The 21200-nt window shown below is 31.2% G+C and overlaps 1 protein-coding gene across 9 annotated transcripts in view; it reads left to right on the forward strand.

Moving 5' to 3' along the window:
• The window catches only part of LOC129943179 (uncharacterized), a 191927-nt gene extending 171056 nt beyond the window's left edge, over positions 1 to 20871 (forward strand). For 3 of the 9 annotated variants that reach the window (XM_056052452.1, XM_056052457.1, XM_056052454.1), the window contains exons 7-9: positions 3481 to 3677; positions 12127 to 12494; positions 19242 to 19368. In XM_056052452.1, the coding sequence (XP_055908427.1) occupies positions 3481 to 3677; positions 12127 to 12449 (520 nt within the window). In that variant the 3' untranslated portion in view covers positions 12450 to 12494; positions 19242 to 19368. Of the gene's footprint in view, positions 1 to 3480; positions 3678 to 12126; positions 12495 to 19238 lie in introns of all 9 variants that reach the window. The other 6 variants (XM_056052458.1, XM_056052453.1, XM_056052459.1 and 3 more) reach the window with 6 other exon arrangements.
• The last annotated feature ends 329 nt before the right edge of the window (positions 20872 to 21200 follow it).

Below are 21200 nucleotides of genomic sequence, written 5' to 3' on the forward strand. Positions count from 1 at the left end.
GACTCAAATATCTTTTTAACAATTAGAAATAGTGGCTTCAAACTAATTATATCTCAGTGAAAATATTGTTTTCGACATTCATTTTTTTTTTTTTTACAAAAATCCAATAGTCTGTTTTTTCATAAAAAATAAAATCTACGAAAAATAGTACGCAAATTTGGTTAAAATTTATGTTCGGTTTTCAATATCTCGTGAAAAATATTGACTTCAGATTAATTTCATTCATCCAATTTGTGTTCGCTTTAGATGATTTTGCTCGAAAAATCAGGGTCCATTTGTTGATGTTCAATAATCCATTCAACGAACTCTCTTCTCTTTCCATGGTCATTAGGCTTTAATTGTTGTGTTAATTGAATTTTGTAAGCATGAAGACGCAGATCTTTGGTGAGTATATGCTGCAGAGAGGTTCTTGAAATTTACAATTCTTGTCCACGAAGTCGAATTGAGGTTCCTGAATTGTCAGCAACACTCTCACGCACTGCTTCGACATTCACATTTGAACGGCTTGATTTTGGACGGCCAGTGTGTTTGGCGTCTCCAACGGATCCAGTCTCCATGAATTTTTCAATTAATCTCTTGACAGTTGACGAAGTTAAAACACTATTCCGACCATATTTTGTATGAAATTTTCGAACTGCAGCCGCCAAGCTTTCACTATTTTTGAAATATTCTTTAACAATGAAGACACGTTGTTCTATCGTGTAACGCTCCATTTTTAATAACCCTATACTGTAAGCTGTCAAATTGCTTTTTTTCAGGTTTTCCAACACTGCACTGCACAAATGGCGGCAAATTCAAATCTTTCGTTAACTTTGGGACACCCTTTATAAGAAATAAAAAACTTTTAAGAAATGCTACTAAAATTGGTAAAAATTATTTTCGACTAACAATCTGGTTAACTAAAAGAGATTTTAAAATCAAACTTTTTCACTATGTGCAAAACATTGTTAGTAATTTTATTTTGTTAAGAATAATAATTCAACTTGCTATAAAGCAATTCAGACAAAAGATATCAGAATTTCGAAGAACATAGAAACTGAAACACTTTTTCCTCTTCTTTTTTTATCCATGCAGCTTCTGCAAAAATTGTTTTCAGGAGTTTCAAGTCTAAAAGCATACCTATTTATTAAGCAGTGTAGTGTAAGGACTTCTATAATGGAGCTTATGTGTAATCTACCAACCAAAAAGACTAGCTTATAGTGCTTAGCATTAAGCATTGGTCACGTTAGTTTCTTTGATCTGAGATTAGTTGAATTCCGAACTTATCCGTCATCTGCATAAGAGAGACTGTGACAAGTGATTTTATGACAGCTTGACTATCTGAGAAGATGCAATTATGAGTAGTCGATATCACTTTTTCTCGAAATCAAGAAAGGGCTTTTTTAATGGCTAGAAGTTCTGAATGGAACACTTTACAGCTACTGAGTAGAGGAAATGAGAGACATATATTTAGTTCATTGGAGTACACGCCTCCTCTAAATCGGTCACGTATCTTAGCAAATTTTGTAAGCACAAAAAAGTGCCTAAGAGATTTATACTGTAGTTTTAACATACATACAATAATCAAGATTAAAAAATATGTTTAATAAACCCAACATTTGTAAATTGAGGACTATACCACTTCTTCTCTTATTTTTGCTCATTTACATTGGTTGCGTCAGAGAAATATAAATTATATTAAAAAAAGCATAGCACCATCTCTATTTGAGTAAAGGAAACGAATCTTGAAGAGAAAAAAGCACAATTTTTGTTGATTTATACATTTATTTCGAAAGCTTGTGGTCGTCTTTCAGGTGACGGCCTTAATTTTGTATACATATACATTTTCACCATAACTTACATCTAAACGATAACCTTTGGGAAACAGCAAGACTTTTTTCGATCTCATTAGGGTTCTTGTAAGTTGTTTACTTACGTACCCATTCAGGTTGAAATAAGCCTCACCTGTTAAAACCTTCACGAAACCCTCGAATTCAGTCTAAAAATCACTATGGTGAAAAAAGCAATCTAAAGCAAATGCTGTTAGGCAAACTATCCCTCCATATTGGTTATTTAAAGTTCATTTTTTCTCTTTCAAACGTTAGAAGATTCGTTTTCCTAACTCAAAAAGAGATGGCGCTAGGATTTTTTTTAATTCTTACTATTTTTCTGACGCATTGGTTTTTAAGCAAAAGCTTACAGTGAAGCTTTTTGCGGCCTTAATTTATATCTATTTTAAAATTGAAATTAATCAAGTCAGATTTTTTGAATATTACTTTTTAAAAGTTTAAAAGACGCGAATGTATAAAAGGCTTTTTGGCTTTTTTGCAGCTTTTTAAATAAAATCCGTGATGGTTTTCCAAATCTATAATCCCTTTCATATTCAGTTGAATTATTTGTTTTATTTCAAAAATATTCGATAGAAAACTACATGATGTTGAAATGGGTATTTTTAACTTGAAAGTAACTTGAGCTAACATTAGTTAAAACAAAAGTTTTAATTCGAAATCAGAACTTAAAACTAACTCCAAAACGTATTTTTTTTTTAACTATGAAAGTACATATTAAAATCAAGGTTTAATCGGAACTGCATATAGAGATAAATACCACTCATAACTAATTAGACTTTTCAGAATCTAAGTTATCTACTTAAATGATTTAAAATGCGTCTAGTAGAGAAAGATTTGCAGTCTGCAAAATAAGCATACAGTTTATTGTCAAGAGATATTTTCAGTTTTAACTTATCCTTAAAAAACCCATTTTTGGTTGTTTTCAGTATGTTTAAAGGGTTCTCTATTAGTTTCCAAAAACATGCATGTAGCCAAATAATATGTTTTGAAAATAAAAACAAGCCGATTGATTCAAAATTCATGTATCCGAAATATTGATGCGATAAATGTACATTTTCAGAAATCATTTGTAACATTCTTATTTTCTTAAAAGCGGAATTCTAATCTGGTGAAACAATAAAATAAATAAAGTGTACGAGTATATTAAATAAGAACTACGTTAGTAAGCTTTTAAAAATTATATCTTTGGAATATAATTTCAAGAACTTAATTTTTGAATGGACATACAAAAAAAAGGTACGATTGACTCAAACGCACTTCACAGAGTTTCTGTTGTTATGAATTAAATTAATTATTCAAATTTTGAATTTCAATGAAATTGTTTAATATCTTTTTATAAAGTGCATTAATTTGTTTAATAATAGGTTAGAAACTCGGTATATGTAGTAAAGTTGCATTAACATGTTGTTTAAACACCACTTCCCTAAATTAAGTACTCTCATTCAACCTTTAACACCCAAGCACGAAACCAAAGTTATACACTAATTCATCTTTTACATTTACATACAAGAAAATTATAATTACGTATTAATAATAATATATTTACATTATTTTTTAATTGACAACGTTGCAACGTATTGCAACTTAATCTAACATTAATTTTTTTACTACATATTTCTTCTTTCTTTTCTTTTTTTAATTCAATTTGCAGAGCTAGATGGCGTGAGAATCGAACCATCTTTAATACCCCTAATCCACGGCTAATGAATGTGTCACTATTGCGTGACAGTAAATTGCTACATGGACAAGAACGCCGCGGTTCCAGGATGTCGGTTAGGGCACCGTCACGTCAGCCCAGCATGGCATCGTTGCGTCCGCACTCACCAAATCCGTCGTTAGGTAAGACAGGTTTGTATTCCACCACAGTTGCACTTTTATTCTATATTTATTTTTTAATTTAATTGTTTTTTTTTTTTTAATTTATTTGTTTAATCTTAGTTCTTTATATTATTGGTTGATATGTTGTGTTACAATGTTATTTTATTAATTTTAATTTTCGTTTTCAAATTGAAGCAGGTATTTTATTTTGCAATGATGGCGTGTATAGGATAATTTATTTATAATTCAAAAAAACCAAAAGAAATTACTTTAGACAGCTCATAAAATTGTATAAAATTTGTTAACAATTATTATGTTATTACCTTGGGAAAATATTATTACATTTTTGAGATATTTATTTAAACTTATTGTTATAAAAACTTTTTTTTAATCCAAATGTTGAACGCCTCTCCAACTACATCCTGAAAGTCTAAAAATTTTAATGTACATATTCTCGTTTGATCGTTATCATGCTTAAGGTTCAGGCCCCAGCTTCACACATTTCAGGCTTATATACATTATGAAGTTCAAGCTATTTGTAAATATTGAATCAGTTGGTGGGGGGAAAAAAAACTCAATAAAAGTCAAGTCGAACAACAAAACATAATTATACTAATCTGTTTATGAAATAATAAGATAATTCATATATTTATGCTGTCAAAATCAGAAGAATCACCCAAGTAGACGTGCTCAGCTTATTGTTACATTCATGGGAATCATATTGATTTTGCTTATCTGTACATACAGTGCATTTCGAAAAATTTTGGTCAAATTTTTGTTTCGAATTTTGTCAAATGTGTTGAAATAACAACATATTTTTTAATGAGGTTTTGTTTTACTATCGTCTTATGATACAATAAGAATTTTTAATTTTTTTCTAAAATGGTTACAAGAGGAAAAAGTAACTAAACCGAAATTAGTTTTTTTATATACCTGACTTATTTTTAGGATATCAATAAAAACACTTTATTAGTGCAGTTTTTTGTATTTTTATTGCTTTTCCGAAACATGTTGTGCCTAATTAGAACTTGTTTGGAGCTCCTCTTGCTTTTATTACGGCTGCACTTTGGTGAGACATTGAAAAAAATAGGTTTTTTCATGTGGATGCAGATATCGTGTTCCAGGTCCGGGCAAGTAGTATTTTTAATTCATCAACTGATTCTGGGCGATTCTTCGCAACCTCAAGTTTCACTATAGAACAAACATTCTCAATTGGATTGAGATTGGGACTATACAAATAAAATAATAAAATAAATTGGGTGGCGCAACAATCCGTTGAGAACTATGGCCTAGTGACTTACAACTCTCAATCATTCCTGTTTGCGAGTACTGTTGTCAGGGATGAAGGGGACCTAAAGTTTAAAGAATTACTCTTGGAGAATTTGTCATTTCAACGCAAGAGGTAACACCCGTGAAGAAAACTTTAGATGATATAGTCAGGAACTGAACCCAAACCCTCTGGCATAACAGTCCTTTGCACTAACCATCATGCCATGAGTGCTATGAGATCTGGACTATAGGGAAGCCTTATTAGTATATCGATAATATATTCTTCATAATACTTTTTTACTTTTATTTTTAGTCAATCAGAGCTTAGTTTTTTTTCGGTCCTCTTCGAGCAAGGATCCCCTATCTCCATTATGAAGCTTGAATTTTAATAAGTACGAAAAGATGACATTGGTCTACATGCTTGAGTCAAATTTTAGTGCTCCTGAGTCCAAAGCAATCGTTTTTCTTTGACTCTTTTTGGAAAATGCGACTTCAGCACCGGCTTGAGTGCTCTTAGCCCAGCTTCCACGAGCCTTTTTCTCACTTAGATTGCCGAATTTGCTTTGTCTGTGGCTTAACACATATCGTTTTTAAGGTCCACCGAAGTTCTTAACCAATGCCGACGGCTGTATAACACAAAAAAACGATCTTCCGCTGGGGTCGCCTTTTTTGACCTTCCTTGAGACTTTTTTCTTGCTAGTAGTCGCAGTCGCTCGATATTTTTTCAAATTCTATGCCACAGTTTGTTGAGCAATATTCAGTCTTAAATTTTACGTGTTGTCAAATTGAGACGTGGCAGACACAAAATATTGGGGTTATGTTACGAAGTGATTGTTCCCACAAAATCACTTCGGTTGGTACCGAAAAATACAACTTTTTTCATAATAACATCAACTTATATACAGTTTTTGAATGACATGTTGCTACCTAGTGCCAAAAAACCCCCGTAGTGTTAATAAATTTCAAGAATTGATCTAAAAAAGGGTAATAAAAAGTTTGACCTACTATTTTCAAACAGCACTGTATGTACATATAATATATTATAACCTCTAATGTAGATTAGACTGATTCAGAAAAACCCTTAAATGCCTTCGATTTTTAATGAAACTATCTGTTTAGTTTGGTGAAGTAGTACATTTGTCAAAATTTCAACTTATAGATTGGTATTACTTATCGGCAAAATAAAGTCAATTTTCTGACCAAGTAAGTTGCCCTGGGTTCGAATCTCGCCCTATAATAATTTCATCACATCAGGTTTTTAAAATATTAATCTTAACAAAATGTTAAAGACACACAAAAACGATGTTTTAATGACAAAGGTACAATTCAACATAGTTTTTAACAATAAATTTTATAACGATTTTTTTAAGTTGTAATCTTTGTCTTCTAGAATAATATAGTTCATTTTAGCAAGATACACATACAAACTTAGGTTTTGGAAATTTAATGTTTTCATAGTTTTGAAAAATACGTTTCCTTTACTACCTTTTAAATTTTTTTAAATACTCGTTTTTAATATAACTTTTATATTTTTCAATAAATTGCCAGAAGTTGATGTAATAACCTTGAATACCCGATTGATTTCTTACAAAAACCAAAATTACTTCTAAACATATTTTCTGTTTAAAACATTTTTACCATAAATGGTTCAGCGTTTCTTAATTTATGAATGTAAGACAGTTAAAATCTTACAACTTTCAAATTTTATCAGGTACCCATAAATATTTATACTGAACACTGAAAATGTTAATTATAGATTTGTAAAACTATCACGATGTTTATTTAAAATATTAAAATTATTTCGAGAAATAAGATATCCTCAAAAAGCATTATAACTAATATTTTTTCGAAACCTGACGTGACATAGAGTGATTCTGGGCTCAGTTTTGTATTAAGGCCACCAGAACCCATAAAATGTTAGATTAAGTAAAATGGTGGGTCCATTTTTAGCAATTTAATAAGCTTAAAAAATTATTTACCTAATTTTGAACGATTTTAAAATCTTATAAGTCTTAACAATTTTCTATAGTTAAAAACACGGCATTTCTTCTTTAACTTTAAGCAATTTGTTAAATCCATATGATATCTGTAAAATTATTCTTGTAAAAGCAGTGGATAGAATGGTCCAGTCAACAGTTGGCAATTTCAATTAATAGGTTCGTTTAAGCGTATTCACTTTGCTTGTTTTCGCGAACTGTAATTTTTTAGACATGTTTGGATGGTTGTTTTCTAATAAAAGACAACAAGCCATTTGCTGGTTAGTAAAACGAAAATGGAGAATTAAAATATTTTCTAAATATTTGCTAACTAGTGAATAAACAATGGGTTGTTTAATATTTTGTGCCATTAGTTTTTGTTGAATCAATCTAATGTTCACATATAATGTGCTCAAGTACACATGTAGGTTTATAAAACTTTAGGTTATTACAACGAGTTAATTTTCCCTTGTTCTAGAAACTAAGGAACACAGCAGCTATGGGGATTTTGGACGTGCACTATGATGGCGTAATTTAAAAGCTGTAAAATTTAAATATAAATTTATTTGCTTAAAAATTATCAACATATGTTGCTACGTTTCTTAAATAATTGTTTCAGGTCTGTTATTTTCCTAGCCATGATTAACTTTATTGTTTTTACGTACAAAACAAATTGTTCAAGTGTCATTTTTATACATTCTTGGAATTTATTAAAACCATTTACAAACGGCTTTTGTAGAAATTGATGATATGTCAAAGTACTAGTATCAAAAATTATACAATTGATTTCTTTTAACTTACGACATTACCATTTACGTTTTCCCTTGTGTATGTACAATATTCTTCTTTTCACTCATAATTGGTTACTATCGAATTTTAATACATTTTTTTTCAACTTTGAAATTTACAAAACGAATATTACAAAAAACTATTACCGGTTGATGATAATTCAAGTTATCTCATACAACTAGTGTGTATTTTGTCACAAATGAAAACTTTTATTGCTCTTACTATTTAGTAATAAATTTAGGAATGAGGTAAAGTCGTAATGGAAAATGACAAATCGTAACAATCCTTGGCCCTAGTTTATAAAAATTGACAAGTGAAAATTTTAAAATTTTGTTGCAGTTGTCTGACAAATCTGTATTTTGTAAAATATTGACATTTGACAAAAAATGTGTCAGAAAAATGCAATGACAAAAATCGTGAGTTTTCAAAATATGTGTCCTAAAAATGATACTTTAAATTGACGGCTATTTAACTATTCGAAGTCATTATTTATTCTTTGTTTAAAATTAAGACGGTGTCTTAAACGTATTTCACGGAGACCCAACTGAAAATCTTCATCACTTTCACTTGAAAACAAATGTTTATAATGTCAGGTCTTTTCACTGTTAATATTTAACCGTAACTGAGTTTTCTGTCAAAATTGTCTATATGGTACTAACCAATATGTAGATTGTAATTTTCTTTTTAACTTCATACTGTGTCGGATAATCCATGACAATTGTTGCTAAATACTTACAATTCATTGTCAAAACAATTTATGAAACGAAGGGATGACAATTGTTGGGTATTTTCCTACAATTGTTAAAAGTTATAGAACAGATTTTGTCAGGTATTAAATAAACAAATTGTCGCCTGTCATCTGTAGCAATTGTCAATTTTTATAAAATAGGCCCCTGGACTTTAGGAGCCACAAAAATTATCGATTTCTTAATTATATTGTTGACTAGAAAAAGAAACCAGCTCTGAGCTGTCAAAATATTATTTTAAGGCTCAAATGTCGATTGCCAAAATGTTTTAATTTTTGAAGTTATAGAACAGAAAAGTTTTAAATTATATTTAAAGGTACGGTTGCCATAGTAATTAAGTACGACATTATTTTTTCACTCAGAAGGAATTTTAGTCCAACTATTATAGAACTTTAAATTTGTAAGTGAAAGTACACCAGACCTACACATTTTTGTCTTTAAATCGTTATGAATACTAGAATTGGCCTGTTCCTTGGCCTGTACACAAACGTGGTTGCGGCTTTTTATGTAAAATGCTGTACAAAATGTCTATAGTAAATTAAACATAAGAATTGGGTTTAAGAAAGTATCTCGAAGTAGAATAAGTTAAGTACTACACATTTCAGGGACCTAGAAGTTTTAAGGCTCTTAAGGCCACGCAGTGTTTTAGGTGGAATTTGAGTTATTTCGTAATGTAAGTTTTATAATGGTGCAGAAAAGAAAATTCCGCCAAAATGTGGCCAACTAGAGCTATCATTGGTTTTCATCATTAAACATTTTCTTAAAAGACTTAAAACCATAAAAAAATTAAATTGTGTTATGGTTGGTGCCAATATGTAACTAATAAGTTGTACATTTTTTTAATAAGAAAAACCATATGTGTGTATATTTAACTCAACTCAATGTCTTACTTAATTTTTAATTTGTCAATGATGAAATCGTTTTCAATGAACAGAAGATTTGGAAACATTTCTTTGGTCAACTCTAAAAGCGTGTCAAAAAAATTGCAATAGTTGGTTTCAATAATGACAATCAATGATAGGTAAAGAACTCACTTCGATAGATAGCTATATTTTTGTATCTAGTAGTCTGGATAAAAATAACAAAATAACATTAGAATATTAATATAATTCGTTTTTTTTTGTGTTGAATAAATGCTTTATTAAACATTTGTTGAAAAGAACTACACTTTTAAGTAGCAAAGTGATAGATGATTTTTGTAAATGTAAAAACGTATCTATTGTTAAATTCAAATGTTGATCCAATAAAATCCAAATTATCTATCTATCTATCTATCTAAGTAGCAAAGTGGAATTGTATCGTAATTTTTGAAAACTGGGATATATTTCGTTCAACTCCCAATTCATTCATCTCGAAATCTACAATACCGAATATTTATCATTTATATAGACTCAAGTTCAATAGAAAAACGGGTCATCTTCTTTCTTTTTATAAATGTTATTGTATAATTGTTAAAAATAAATTGTTTTCCGTATTAAAATGTAATATGTTAATATTTTATGTTATCTAAAAAGAAAGTAATTAGTAAAATAAAATAAAGATTTTGGAAGCCATTACGAAATAATAAAAAGTAAGCTTAACGGAATGTACTCCATTACACAAAATTAAAAACAAAGTACTTAATAATTTGTCTTCATTAGTTGACAAAACTACATACACATATAAGGAAACGTATTTATTTTGTAATGTAATTAGAACTGCTAATAGACCTAGATCCAGCAGCAAATTTTGGAAGGGGAGTGATATTAAAAATTCCTTGATCTGAAGGTTTATATACACGCACTATTATATCAAATTCAACAGCCAGACAGGGTATTATTTTAACCGTGGGCAAGGGTAAGCGCTCGAAAACGATAGTTTTTCAGATTTAAAAGTCAAAACGACCTCGAAATGAGTGATACATCAAAAAATCCCATGATTACAAAAAAATGTGTGCAAGTCGTTTTGCTTCCAGTCTTCTGCTTGCCAGATACATTCTTAGCTTCTTCAAACGAATTTTTCAACTTGAAACCCTGATAACCTTTTGTCTACGTCATGTCACCAAAAGCATGATAAAGCAAACATTTGCTGATTACAAAAATGTGTGTCCTAAACGTTTTGATTGCCACGAGATCTAAAAAGTGAGAGATATAAACATTTTCTGAAGACTTGAAGAAATTAACAACAGAAATAGAAAATGTCAACAATCCTTTTTCGGATACAAGATTTCAGCATATGATAGACCTTTTAACATCTGCACTGATAAAGGTTTTGTTCAATTTAAAGATGTTTTGGGAAAAAAGTAAGACATTTTTAAATGAGTGCAAAGTCGACAACAAAAGATTTGGAAACAAAATTCTAAATGTTACTTCAGAAACAAGGCCACAAAGACAGTTGCATGGGGAAAAAATCGAGAAATAAAAATGGTAAAAAATTTGATAGGAAGGATACTTTTTATAGCATCATTCATCTAAAATTAACATGAAAGACATTTTTAAATATCCATTTACTCCCGTTCGTCAATGTTTTGAACATTAAGATGGGTTGATGATATATAATAATATTGTAAAATTGAAATTGTTATCGAAACTGTGGCACAGAATCTATTGAAAATTTCGTAATAAATGAAATTGGAAATGAAGACTGAAAGTGAGGATACACCTTAAAAAATCTGATGATAAATGATTTTTTTCTTTAAAATACATTTTAAGTTTTGTTCAATTTGATGATGTTAGGAGACTTTTGTATTTATATGTTTTGTTAAAATAAAAGATCGTCTAAGATTCACCTTCTAAAAATTATTAAAATGCGCTTGGCATGCAGAAGGCTGCAACCAAAACGGACATACATTTTTGTAATCAGGAGCAGTTTACTGACATTTAAAAAGGCTGCGTCCGGCACGCAGAAGACTGAAAACCACTTAAAAACCTTAAGAACTAATTTGTTTACAGAGGGTCATATTTATTCTATGATAATTCTTATTCGTTTATTCTAAAATGTCATGAAAAAGTGCTTTCTCAAACTAGCCGTTCGGATTCGGCCTAAAATTGTAGTTCCCTTCCATTCCTGACAACAGTACTCGCACACAGGAATGGTTGAGAGTTGTAAGTCACTAGGCCCTGGTTCAAAACGGACTGTTGCGCCACCCCATTTGATTTTTTTTATTCTAAAATGTACTTCTAAGCCAAATTTTTTAAAGCGATCCATAGTTTAAAACGTTAATTTTTAAGTTTCGTCAAAAATCTACTTTACTTAGAATAAACTACCCTTAAGTGTTGAAAATCGTTTTCTCAAAGTTATTCGCAAAAAGCGACTATTTATTAAGTTACAAACAGTAAACATATAGCTTAGTGTTGAATTCAATTAAATTCAAAACTTTCGTCATAAAACTTTATCAATGACCATCACAAATCGCCAATTTTTGAAAAATTTACAATTATCAAAATCTCAAGGTATTATTACTTAACTTTAGGTATAGTAAACTTAACAACATTTTAACATCCCTGTTATCGTATTTTCAAAAGAAATCATAAACACCAGTGTTGAAAAAATTATCTATTCATAATAAGAGAAAAGTTCAAAAGAAAAATAGATCGATTATAATTTTGGGTTTAATTTTTGTTAATTTATGATTTTATATTAAAAGTTTTTGTTTTAAGAAACAAAATGCAAGTTATTTGACAAAAAAAAGTCTTCAAAAACACAAAACAAATATTCTAGGTCGAATGACACGTTCCAAAAGTAATACCCGTTCAAGTGATTCACGCACGAGCGATGCATCAAATTGTTCAAAATTACTTCTTGAACATTCGCATTCACATTCGCATTCCCATTCGCATAACTCGCATACGCATACCGTCCCTTCAACAAGCACTAATGCCGCCGCTGCTGCTGCTACTGCTGCCTCGACCGGTCTCATATCACCGGGCTCTATAAGTCCCGCTTGTGGTAGCGCTGGTGCTGGCGCTGGTGGTGGGGGTGCAACAGCTTTATCAACGTCACCTGTAATTGGCCTTAATCAAGCTCGAACAAATAAATTCTGAAATCGGGTGAAGAAGAATCAAAGAAAAATTTCATTTGATTTAAAGGTATTAAAATTTTGTTCTTTTGTAAGCCCCACAAAATGAAAATAGTAGTAGACTTCTAATACAATTGTACTATTAGTAGAATGGGTTTCCTTTTTTCCTTCATTTCTTTTTCGTGAGTTAAATTTGTTTTGATGTAAAATATCTTATAACTATTATTATGATTTTTAGTATGAACTTATACCTCTGTAAAACTTATCATTTACTTTAAAAGTCTGTTTTTTGGTTTTCGTTTAATCTGTCACTAGGATAGAGGCATTTAGTTAGACTTTAAGCAACCTATATCTATGTAAACAGAACTCTTGTGTATAATTTTCTTGTGTATTAAAAGCTTAGTTTAGATTGAGTTACCTTTGGTGTCATATATCTTAACCTAAAAATTGAACTTACACTTTTTCCAACACAAAAACAAATCTTTCTATCCAAAAACTAAAAGCTCACTATTACCACACTTTAAAACATTTACAAACATTATAATCCTTAACACCCCCTACACACGTTGGCTTTTCTCACTGATGAATATAAAAACCAAATTACATAAAACAAACCTCAGGAATAACCCCTAAAAAACTGTCATTTTTATAGAGCATTGAGTTGCCTTGAGCTCATTTACTGGTGTGAATACACAAAAACTATATCGTTAACTCTGAATTGCGTTTTAATACATTTTTATTTAAATATATTAATTTAAGCTTGTTTGGATATAATTTTGATTTCAATATTTTTATGCTTGATACTAAGTTGCTTCTTATGAAAAATAAATTACAATATTAGTTTGAGTGTATATTTTATGTTCTGCACATATACAAATAGTGACAACTAGATATAATTGTTAGTGTGATATAATATTTCAAGAATAATTTTGATTTAAACGTGAAGAATGTACTCATATGTTTTTTTAATTAAATACAAAAAAAACGTAATGAGAATTCATGTTTAAAAACCGCTGTAGGAAGAGATTAAAATTAAATTAATGAGACATTCACAAATTGAACCAAATACTAAATTATTTAAAATTAAGCTGTTTTATTTATTATTTCAAAATATATATTTAAAAAAACTCTCTTATATGATCAAAAAACAAAGCAAAATATTTTGTTTTCTAAGATTTGAATTCAATTTCTTTTGTCTGCAAATAGCGTAAAATGCAAAATACGTGAAAAATAGAGTGTTTCAAAACAGTTCAAAGCAGCAGCGACTGACGTAGTATTTTGAATATAAAAACTTACTTTTCAAAAGCAAAGCAAGAATTAAAACGAAAATAAAAAAAAGATATTTTCCAATATTTTAAAATTGCTGATGGATATTAAAGGCTTCAAGTGTGAAATTGAAGCGTAACCTTACAAAACTAAAGGGCGTGTCAGAGAAATAGAAAGGATTTTTAAAAATCATTAATCATAAAATCAATTTCCTATCAAACTAAACAATTTGTCTTGCAAACTTGAAGAGAAAAAAGCTGCAGTTTTTTATATATGTGGCAAATCATTCTAGCAACGCTGCGCCGGTCGAGCTAGCCAACCAAAATGCAGTTTTGAGATTCGATAGGAGCCGCCTGAAAATGGCCAATCAAGATGCAGCTGTGGCTTAGCTTCAAGCAAATAAAAAAACTACAAAACAGTTTGTCACTAACCGCTTATGAGATTACTTCTCAAAACATTTCTTTCAAATAAATTACTTTAAAAATATTAAAAAATTGTTTTAATTCTATTTTACAACTTTATTTAGATGACAAAACAGATTTTCTATACATCGACTCAAACGTATCAGAAATTGTTTGTAGACTTTCCTTAACATAATCGTTCAAATGCTGCCAAAATTCTGTACAATTGAAGCTAGTAGCTCTTCCAATCCACCGGTTTAGTTTCGTAAACTTTGGGTTTCAAATAGCCTCAGGCGCGATACAATTTCGGGACTACCCGAAATTAATTGGTTACAAAAATGACACATTTCACTGTCTTGCTGGAACCAGGTACCTTTTAGTTTCAATCTTTGGCTCCGGTCACGTGACGAGCAAGTTAGTGACTGAGTGACGAATCGCTGAGCGATCTCCTGCCAGCTCGGTTCCAAGCTAGCTGTCTCCATTTCTCACGCCAAGTTGGTTGAAGTCTTTATCCACCTGCGTGCACCACCTGAGTCGTGGTCTTCCTCTACTAAGGATAGGATTCGAAGTCCTTCCGGGCTAGAGAGTCCATTCGCCCTACATGACAAAGCCATCTAAGTAGTTGGACTTTAATTCTATTAACTAGGTCAGTGTCGCTGTACAGCCCGTAAAGTTTGTCGTTATAACTTCTCCTCCGATCTCCATCTATGCATACGGGATCAAAAATAGCCCGAGAATTTTTCTCTCGAAGCATTATAAGACGATCTCATCTTTCTCTGACAAGATCCAGGACTAAGCGTCATAAATAAGAAACGGGATGATGAGTGTCTTATAGATGTTGATTTTAGATGGTAGTTAAGTTGTTTTCCCCATGCTCCACTGACATTACGCTTTGATCTTTCAATTATGTCAATATCATCTGCGTATCCGAGTAAATGGATGGACCTTTGGAAAATTTTGCTTCTAGTGTTGACAGTTAAGACAATTCTTTCCAGAACGATGTTGAAGAAGTCGCATGACAGTGCATCGCCTTATCTTAAACCTTTTTTGACATCAAATGCATCGGTGTGATCTTTTTCGACCTTGATAGAGCAATGTGCATTCTCCATCGTCATTCTGCACAAACGTATAAGTTTGACAGGGATGCCAAAACTAGACATTGCTCTGTTGAGCTCTTCCCTATGGATGCTGTTATTCGTGGCTTTAAAATCGATAAAGAGATGGTGGGTATCGTTTTTAAGCTCGTGGGTTTTTTCCAAGATCTGCCGTAGTGTAAATATTTGGACGATAGTTGACTTCAGACCAGAGCCACACTGATAAGGACCTATCAGGTTGTTTACGAAAGGCTTCAGACGATCACATAATACGGCAGGATCTTATATGCAATGTTAAGGAGACTGATGCCTCTCCTCCTTTCTTATGTATTGGGCAAACTATGATGAGATTCTACTCACCGGCCATGCTTGTTAATTTTGGTTGAACTTTTTGCGACTGCAAATTAAAAGGTGGTAGGTAATTACATACGACAATATTTCCAAAATCGATCGGGTAATTTGCGAAGATTTAAATCTAAATGTTGAAACTTACAATAGTTTGCCCTTTTTTGAATGTATGGGGTATACACCAAATACGGATTTTCTATCTTATTATAGACTTATAAATATGAACGCGACTTTCAACTTATAAGCTTCGGCCAATCGCAGTTGACTATGGCATTCTCCCAACTAATCACTCAACGACTTCGTTTAGTAAATGGGCACATGTCACTCAGATTCGTCGCTCATCGACTTCTCTTTCAGTAGCTTAGTCGCTCATTGCGTGGTAGAAGCCTTAGACACAATTCCAGTCGCACAAGATTCATTTAACAGCTGTTTGTAAAATCTCTTCACTAAACACGACTCGTACGATGTAATCTGCTGCTAGAAGTTATTGGGCGTAAAAACCTTATATGCATCGAAGTTAACTTGCTTTACGACTTTACGTAGGTCTTCAGACCTGTTAAGTCCGTTGGCGACCAATAAAGGGCATTGGGCCTTTACTACGCCTACGCACCATCGTGTGAAGTTTCCAGAGAAATATTTCAGCTCCCTCCAACTCTTGCCTAATGACGCTGATTCCTCGACTGTCTTCTTCCTTCTTGTGTAAGCGGATTCCCTGCATTGCTTAGCCTGCAATGCAGTCGTTACTTTTTGAAGCGGATATGCCCAATCTATTGCCACATACTCCTTCGTATTATAGAATTTATAGGTTCCTGACCTGTCCTATGAAGGACCTCATTTTATATACGGTTTGGCCAGAAAATCCTTAGGTTTGCAGCTTCCTTGTAATGGCTAAAGTTACATTCCAGGTGCTGCATCCATTAAGAAGAACAGATTCGACATTTGTGCGAAACAGTCGTAGATTTGTTTTTAAGCTAATAGAGTTATTACTCAAAATTTAAGACAACGTACCGAATGCCGCTTTTGCTTTGTTTTTTGATAACTACTTGTTCAAGCTGTTAAAAGCTCTCCACTTTCTCCAACGCTTGTGAGGAAGTATTTATTTGAGAGGATGGTCCGGTTCCGAGGCTGATCATTTTTGTTTTGCCGGAATTAAATTTCAGCCCCACGACTTACGCTTCTCTCTCCACACTTGTTTCCATTTGAAGGAGATCTATGATTCTATGAGAGAGTAAGCAAACATCGTCTGCGTAATCCAAGTGCTTTAAATAGGATGATAAAGTCCATTAGATTCCTCAGCTACCTGACAAAGTTTCGCGCAATATATCGCTTATCACCAAAAAAAAATAATATTGGCGACAGAATACAACCCTGCCTTCCTCCGCTACAGATTTTAAAATCATCTGACAAACTACCGTCGTGCAGAACGTGGAAGTTATGGTTTTCATAAAGTATTCTTCTTATAGTTCGATCAAAAATTCTCAGGTTTTTTACACTTTTATGGATACAAAATTTCGGACTTTGCTGATGCGCTTCACTATGACTCGCGATTGTAGGCATGGTTCCGTATTACTTTGGAAGACTATGGGAACTTTTTACACGCACAGCCATGTCGTTCCCGATTTTCGCAGAGTTATTAAGCAAAACCTTTTTTTTACAATCCAAAATAAATTTTTTTCGAAACTTTCGAACTATAACCATGGTTTTCTCTTCAATTACTTGAGGATTCATAGAACCGACAATTTTGTTTATGAGAAATGTGCTTCTTCGCTGAAGAAAATTTGGTTCCAAAAATTTCCGTTCATCGCCTCTTGGTCAAGCACCCATTCGACACTATCTACGACTTTGTGAATGGACAGCTGGCTGTAGTTGTTGTGTGAGCTGGACTTTATGCGCCACTGTATGCCATAAAACAGTCTCAATTCCTGAGAAAGACTAGGAAACGACACATTTGGGTCTGCGGAAACACTTTCAGCGATATGATAATGCACAGGCCTTACAATATCTGTATGCAATCCATTCTCTTCAAATTTCTTGACAATTTTTCTCGAAGAACGGAAGCTTCTTAATGACCAACAGTATGGCTTTCGTAGCAATAGATAAACTAGTGATCTCATGGTTTATCTCAACGAACAGCGAAACAAATCTTTACATTGTTTTGGAGAAAATAAGATTATTGCACTTGATATTTCAAAAGCATTTGATAGAGTTTGGCACCAAGCAATGTTATCGAATTTGCGTGCTTTTGGTATTGAGGAATCTCTTCTTTGTTGGATTAGAAATTATCTTTCTAACCGTTCAATACAAGTTGTATTGGATGGTTTCAAGTTTAAATTGAATAATATAAATGCTGGTGTCCCCCAGGGGTCCGTTTTGCCTCCCACTATATTTATTATATTCATTAATGATCTCTTGTCTGCCACTTCTAATCTATTAAACTGTTTCGCGGACGAAAATACCTTCAGCTTCTCATATTCGTCTTTGGATTCACATCCTTGTCTTTCAGATGTTCAGAATTAAAAAGTGTGTAGAATTTAATGCTTTGAAAACTCAATGCTGTCTCCTGTCATTAAAACCCCCGCTGCCGCTATCCATGAGAGGCACTTGCATCTAGAAAACTAATCAACTTTCAGTACTCGGTGTGCGAATCATAGATCACCTCTTATGGATATATCACAAATTCGATATTGCCAAAAAAGCTGCCAGGTGCTTAGGACTTCTCCGACGGTGCAAGAAATTTGTCACCCCTTCTGATCTGGCTGTAATTTAAAAAGCCTTCATCCGTCCAAAGCTTGAATATAATTCGCATATCTGGGCAGGTGCCCCTAAAACAAGTTTAAATCTATTGGATAGAATAGATAGGCGATAGAACTATAATCGAAAAATTTACTACGCTAGAACACTGCAGATGTTTCATGCCTTTCCATATTTGTACAAAAAATGTTCTGTCGAATTAACCAGTTGCCCTTTAACAATTCAGCTGTAATACTCGCACTTCTTGGAATGCTCATAAGCTTACCCTTGAGCTCAATTCCGTACGTGGTGTTAAGTAAATAGATTCTTTCTTAAATTACACATCGAGAATGTGGAATGCGACCAACTCTGTTTTTCCCTCCCTTTTTGATGTTCAGAACTTTTAGACCAATTTGCACCGGTATCTCCTTTTAAATCCTTCCCAATTGGCCAACTCTGTTTTTCCCTCCAATTTTGATGTTCAGAACTTTTAGACCAATTTGCCCCGGTATCTCCTTCCCAATTTTCCTAAGACTCGCACTATGTTTAAATATAAACATGTAAAGGGTACTAATATCCCCTTAAGTGCCTGCAAATTATAAAAAAAATATACTCTTAAAGCACAATATGTGGTTGTGGCCGAATCACCATTTTGGTAGTAAGTTTTGACAATTTGTATGTATTGTGCGATAGTTAAGCGATCCATTTTCGTAAATTTCGTAAATTTCAGCAACGTTTTTTTTTAACTATCATATGAACAAAATTTAATAATACATAATAATTAAAAATAGTAACCAAATAGTGTCTTCGAAAATGTCTTCACGTTTCAAATCAAATTTATTCGTCCTTGTTAATAAAATGTAGTATACTTTTGAAAACATAAAATAATTTTTTGTATACAACCAATATTTAATTTGAAATATTTGCTTTATTTCTTTTTTTATTATTGTTTAATTTAATTTAACTGCATTTAAGAAGGATCACGATCTGGTAGCGGAAGCAACGCATCGGCAACATCTATCCGATCAACTCGCAGCAACTCTGTAGCTCCTGGTGCAATCAATCATGATAGAAAAGTTTCTTCAGCCGCCCATCACCATCATTCATCACAGCACCATCAACATCAGTCCCATCATCAGCCTCTTATAACAAATATAACACCTAACCCAGCTGCTGATAATATTACTGTTGAAATAATTAAACCAGAAAAATAAACAATTTAAATTTTGAAAAACAAATAGAAAATTCATAAACAACAAGAGCATTTCAAAAACAAAACAAAAACGCTCGAAGAAATTATATTTTTCATTAGATTAGTAAAAAAAACAATTAAACTAACAAAAACAAAAACACACCTTCAAAATGTCTCACTGCTATTACTTTAATTAAACAACAAATAAAAACAAAACAAAAAAAATCACACAAAACTTAATAAAAATAAATTTAAAAAAAAAAATGAAAAAAACCCAATAAATAAAAAAAACTTGCATAACAAATTCATTTCCTTCGCTTAATTTTTCTCTTTAGCAAAACACACGACATAAATGCAATGAGAAACACACTAACAACAAATTTAACAACAACAAATATTTTCTTAAAAAAACAAAAAACATTTAATGCAAGTTCTTAATTTTCCATTAAATTATTAAATTTATAATTATCTATATATAATTAAATTTCGAAATCGAAACATTTTATGTTTTTGATTAATCACGAAACAAAAATGTTTAAATATAAAAATCATTTAAAAAAACAAAATATAAAATCTAAAATTAAGTAGAATTAAATGAAAAAATAAATATATAGAACGCATTTGTACTCATATGCCATTGAGATAGGAAACAACCTTAAAACAAAAACAACAAAATATTTAAAATAAAACGCCTATTGTAAAAATAAAAATTTACAAAATAAACGAAAAAAATAATATATAAATAATTTAATGAAAATAAGTGATATATTTATTATATACATACAAATAGCGAAATTTATTCTAGAATCTTAAATACAGAAATGAAAGCTTTTTATTTTTCTTTAAAAAAATCATAACTTTTGAAAAAATGTTTCAAATTTATCTCTATTTATAAAAATTTAAGAAAAATAATCTAGATTATAAGTTTTAATTAATTTACACATACCCATCATTATCATTACATTTATAAATAAAAGTATAAAATTTTGAAAACTTAAATTTGTAATTACAGTAAATAAGGTGTTTATACATAGTTAGAAGTTCAAAAATAGCGTTTCCTATATATTTTTCTCACCAAAAACTAAAACAAACTACAACAAAAAAAATACTGAAAAAGTGTTAACTCTCATCTTCCTTAATTATTTCTACCAAAGTTTTTGTCTTTTAATTTCAATTTTAACATATAATTAAAATGCACCAATTATGCACACAACTTTTTACTTTGCATCTCTTTTTCTCTCAACTTAGGGACCATATTTTTGAACTAAATAAAAATATGCGTTTCATTGATTTACATATATTTGTAAAAAATAAAAATCAAATCAAAAAATAATCAACACAAAACTTAACATTTTACCAAAACGCTTCGTGAAAATTAGACCAAACTTAAATAAAAATAAAAGAAAAAAACAAAAAACAGCGTTTTTTAAAAAAGGAACATTTTACATAGCCGATTTATTATTGAAATTTTAATTGAAAAGAAAATGAAAAGTAGTATTTTTATTAGAATGAAGACGATTTAAAATGTTAAAATAAGGCTCGTATAGTTGTATAAGCAAAAACGATTTAATCTTTTAAATAAGAAAAAATCGTGGAAAAAAATAAGTTCGTAGTTAGCAATTTTAACTATCGATTTTTAAACAAAGTAGTAGAAAACAATTGTTTTTCTTTTTTTTAAGTTGGCAACACTTTTGCTCAAAATTTCCTTCTTTTCAAGAGTTTTAGTTTTAGTTTTTATATTATTA

Source organism: Eupeodes corollae, chromosome 1, assembly GCF_945859685.1.
Source record: "Eupeodes corollae chromosome 1, idEupCoro1.1, whole genome shotgun sequence".
NCBI classification, from domain to species: Eukaryota; Metazoa; Arthropoda; class Insecta; order Diptera; family Syrphidae; genus Eupeodes; species Eupeodes corollae.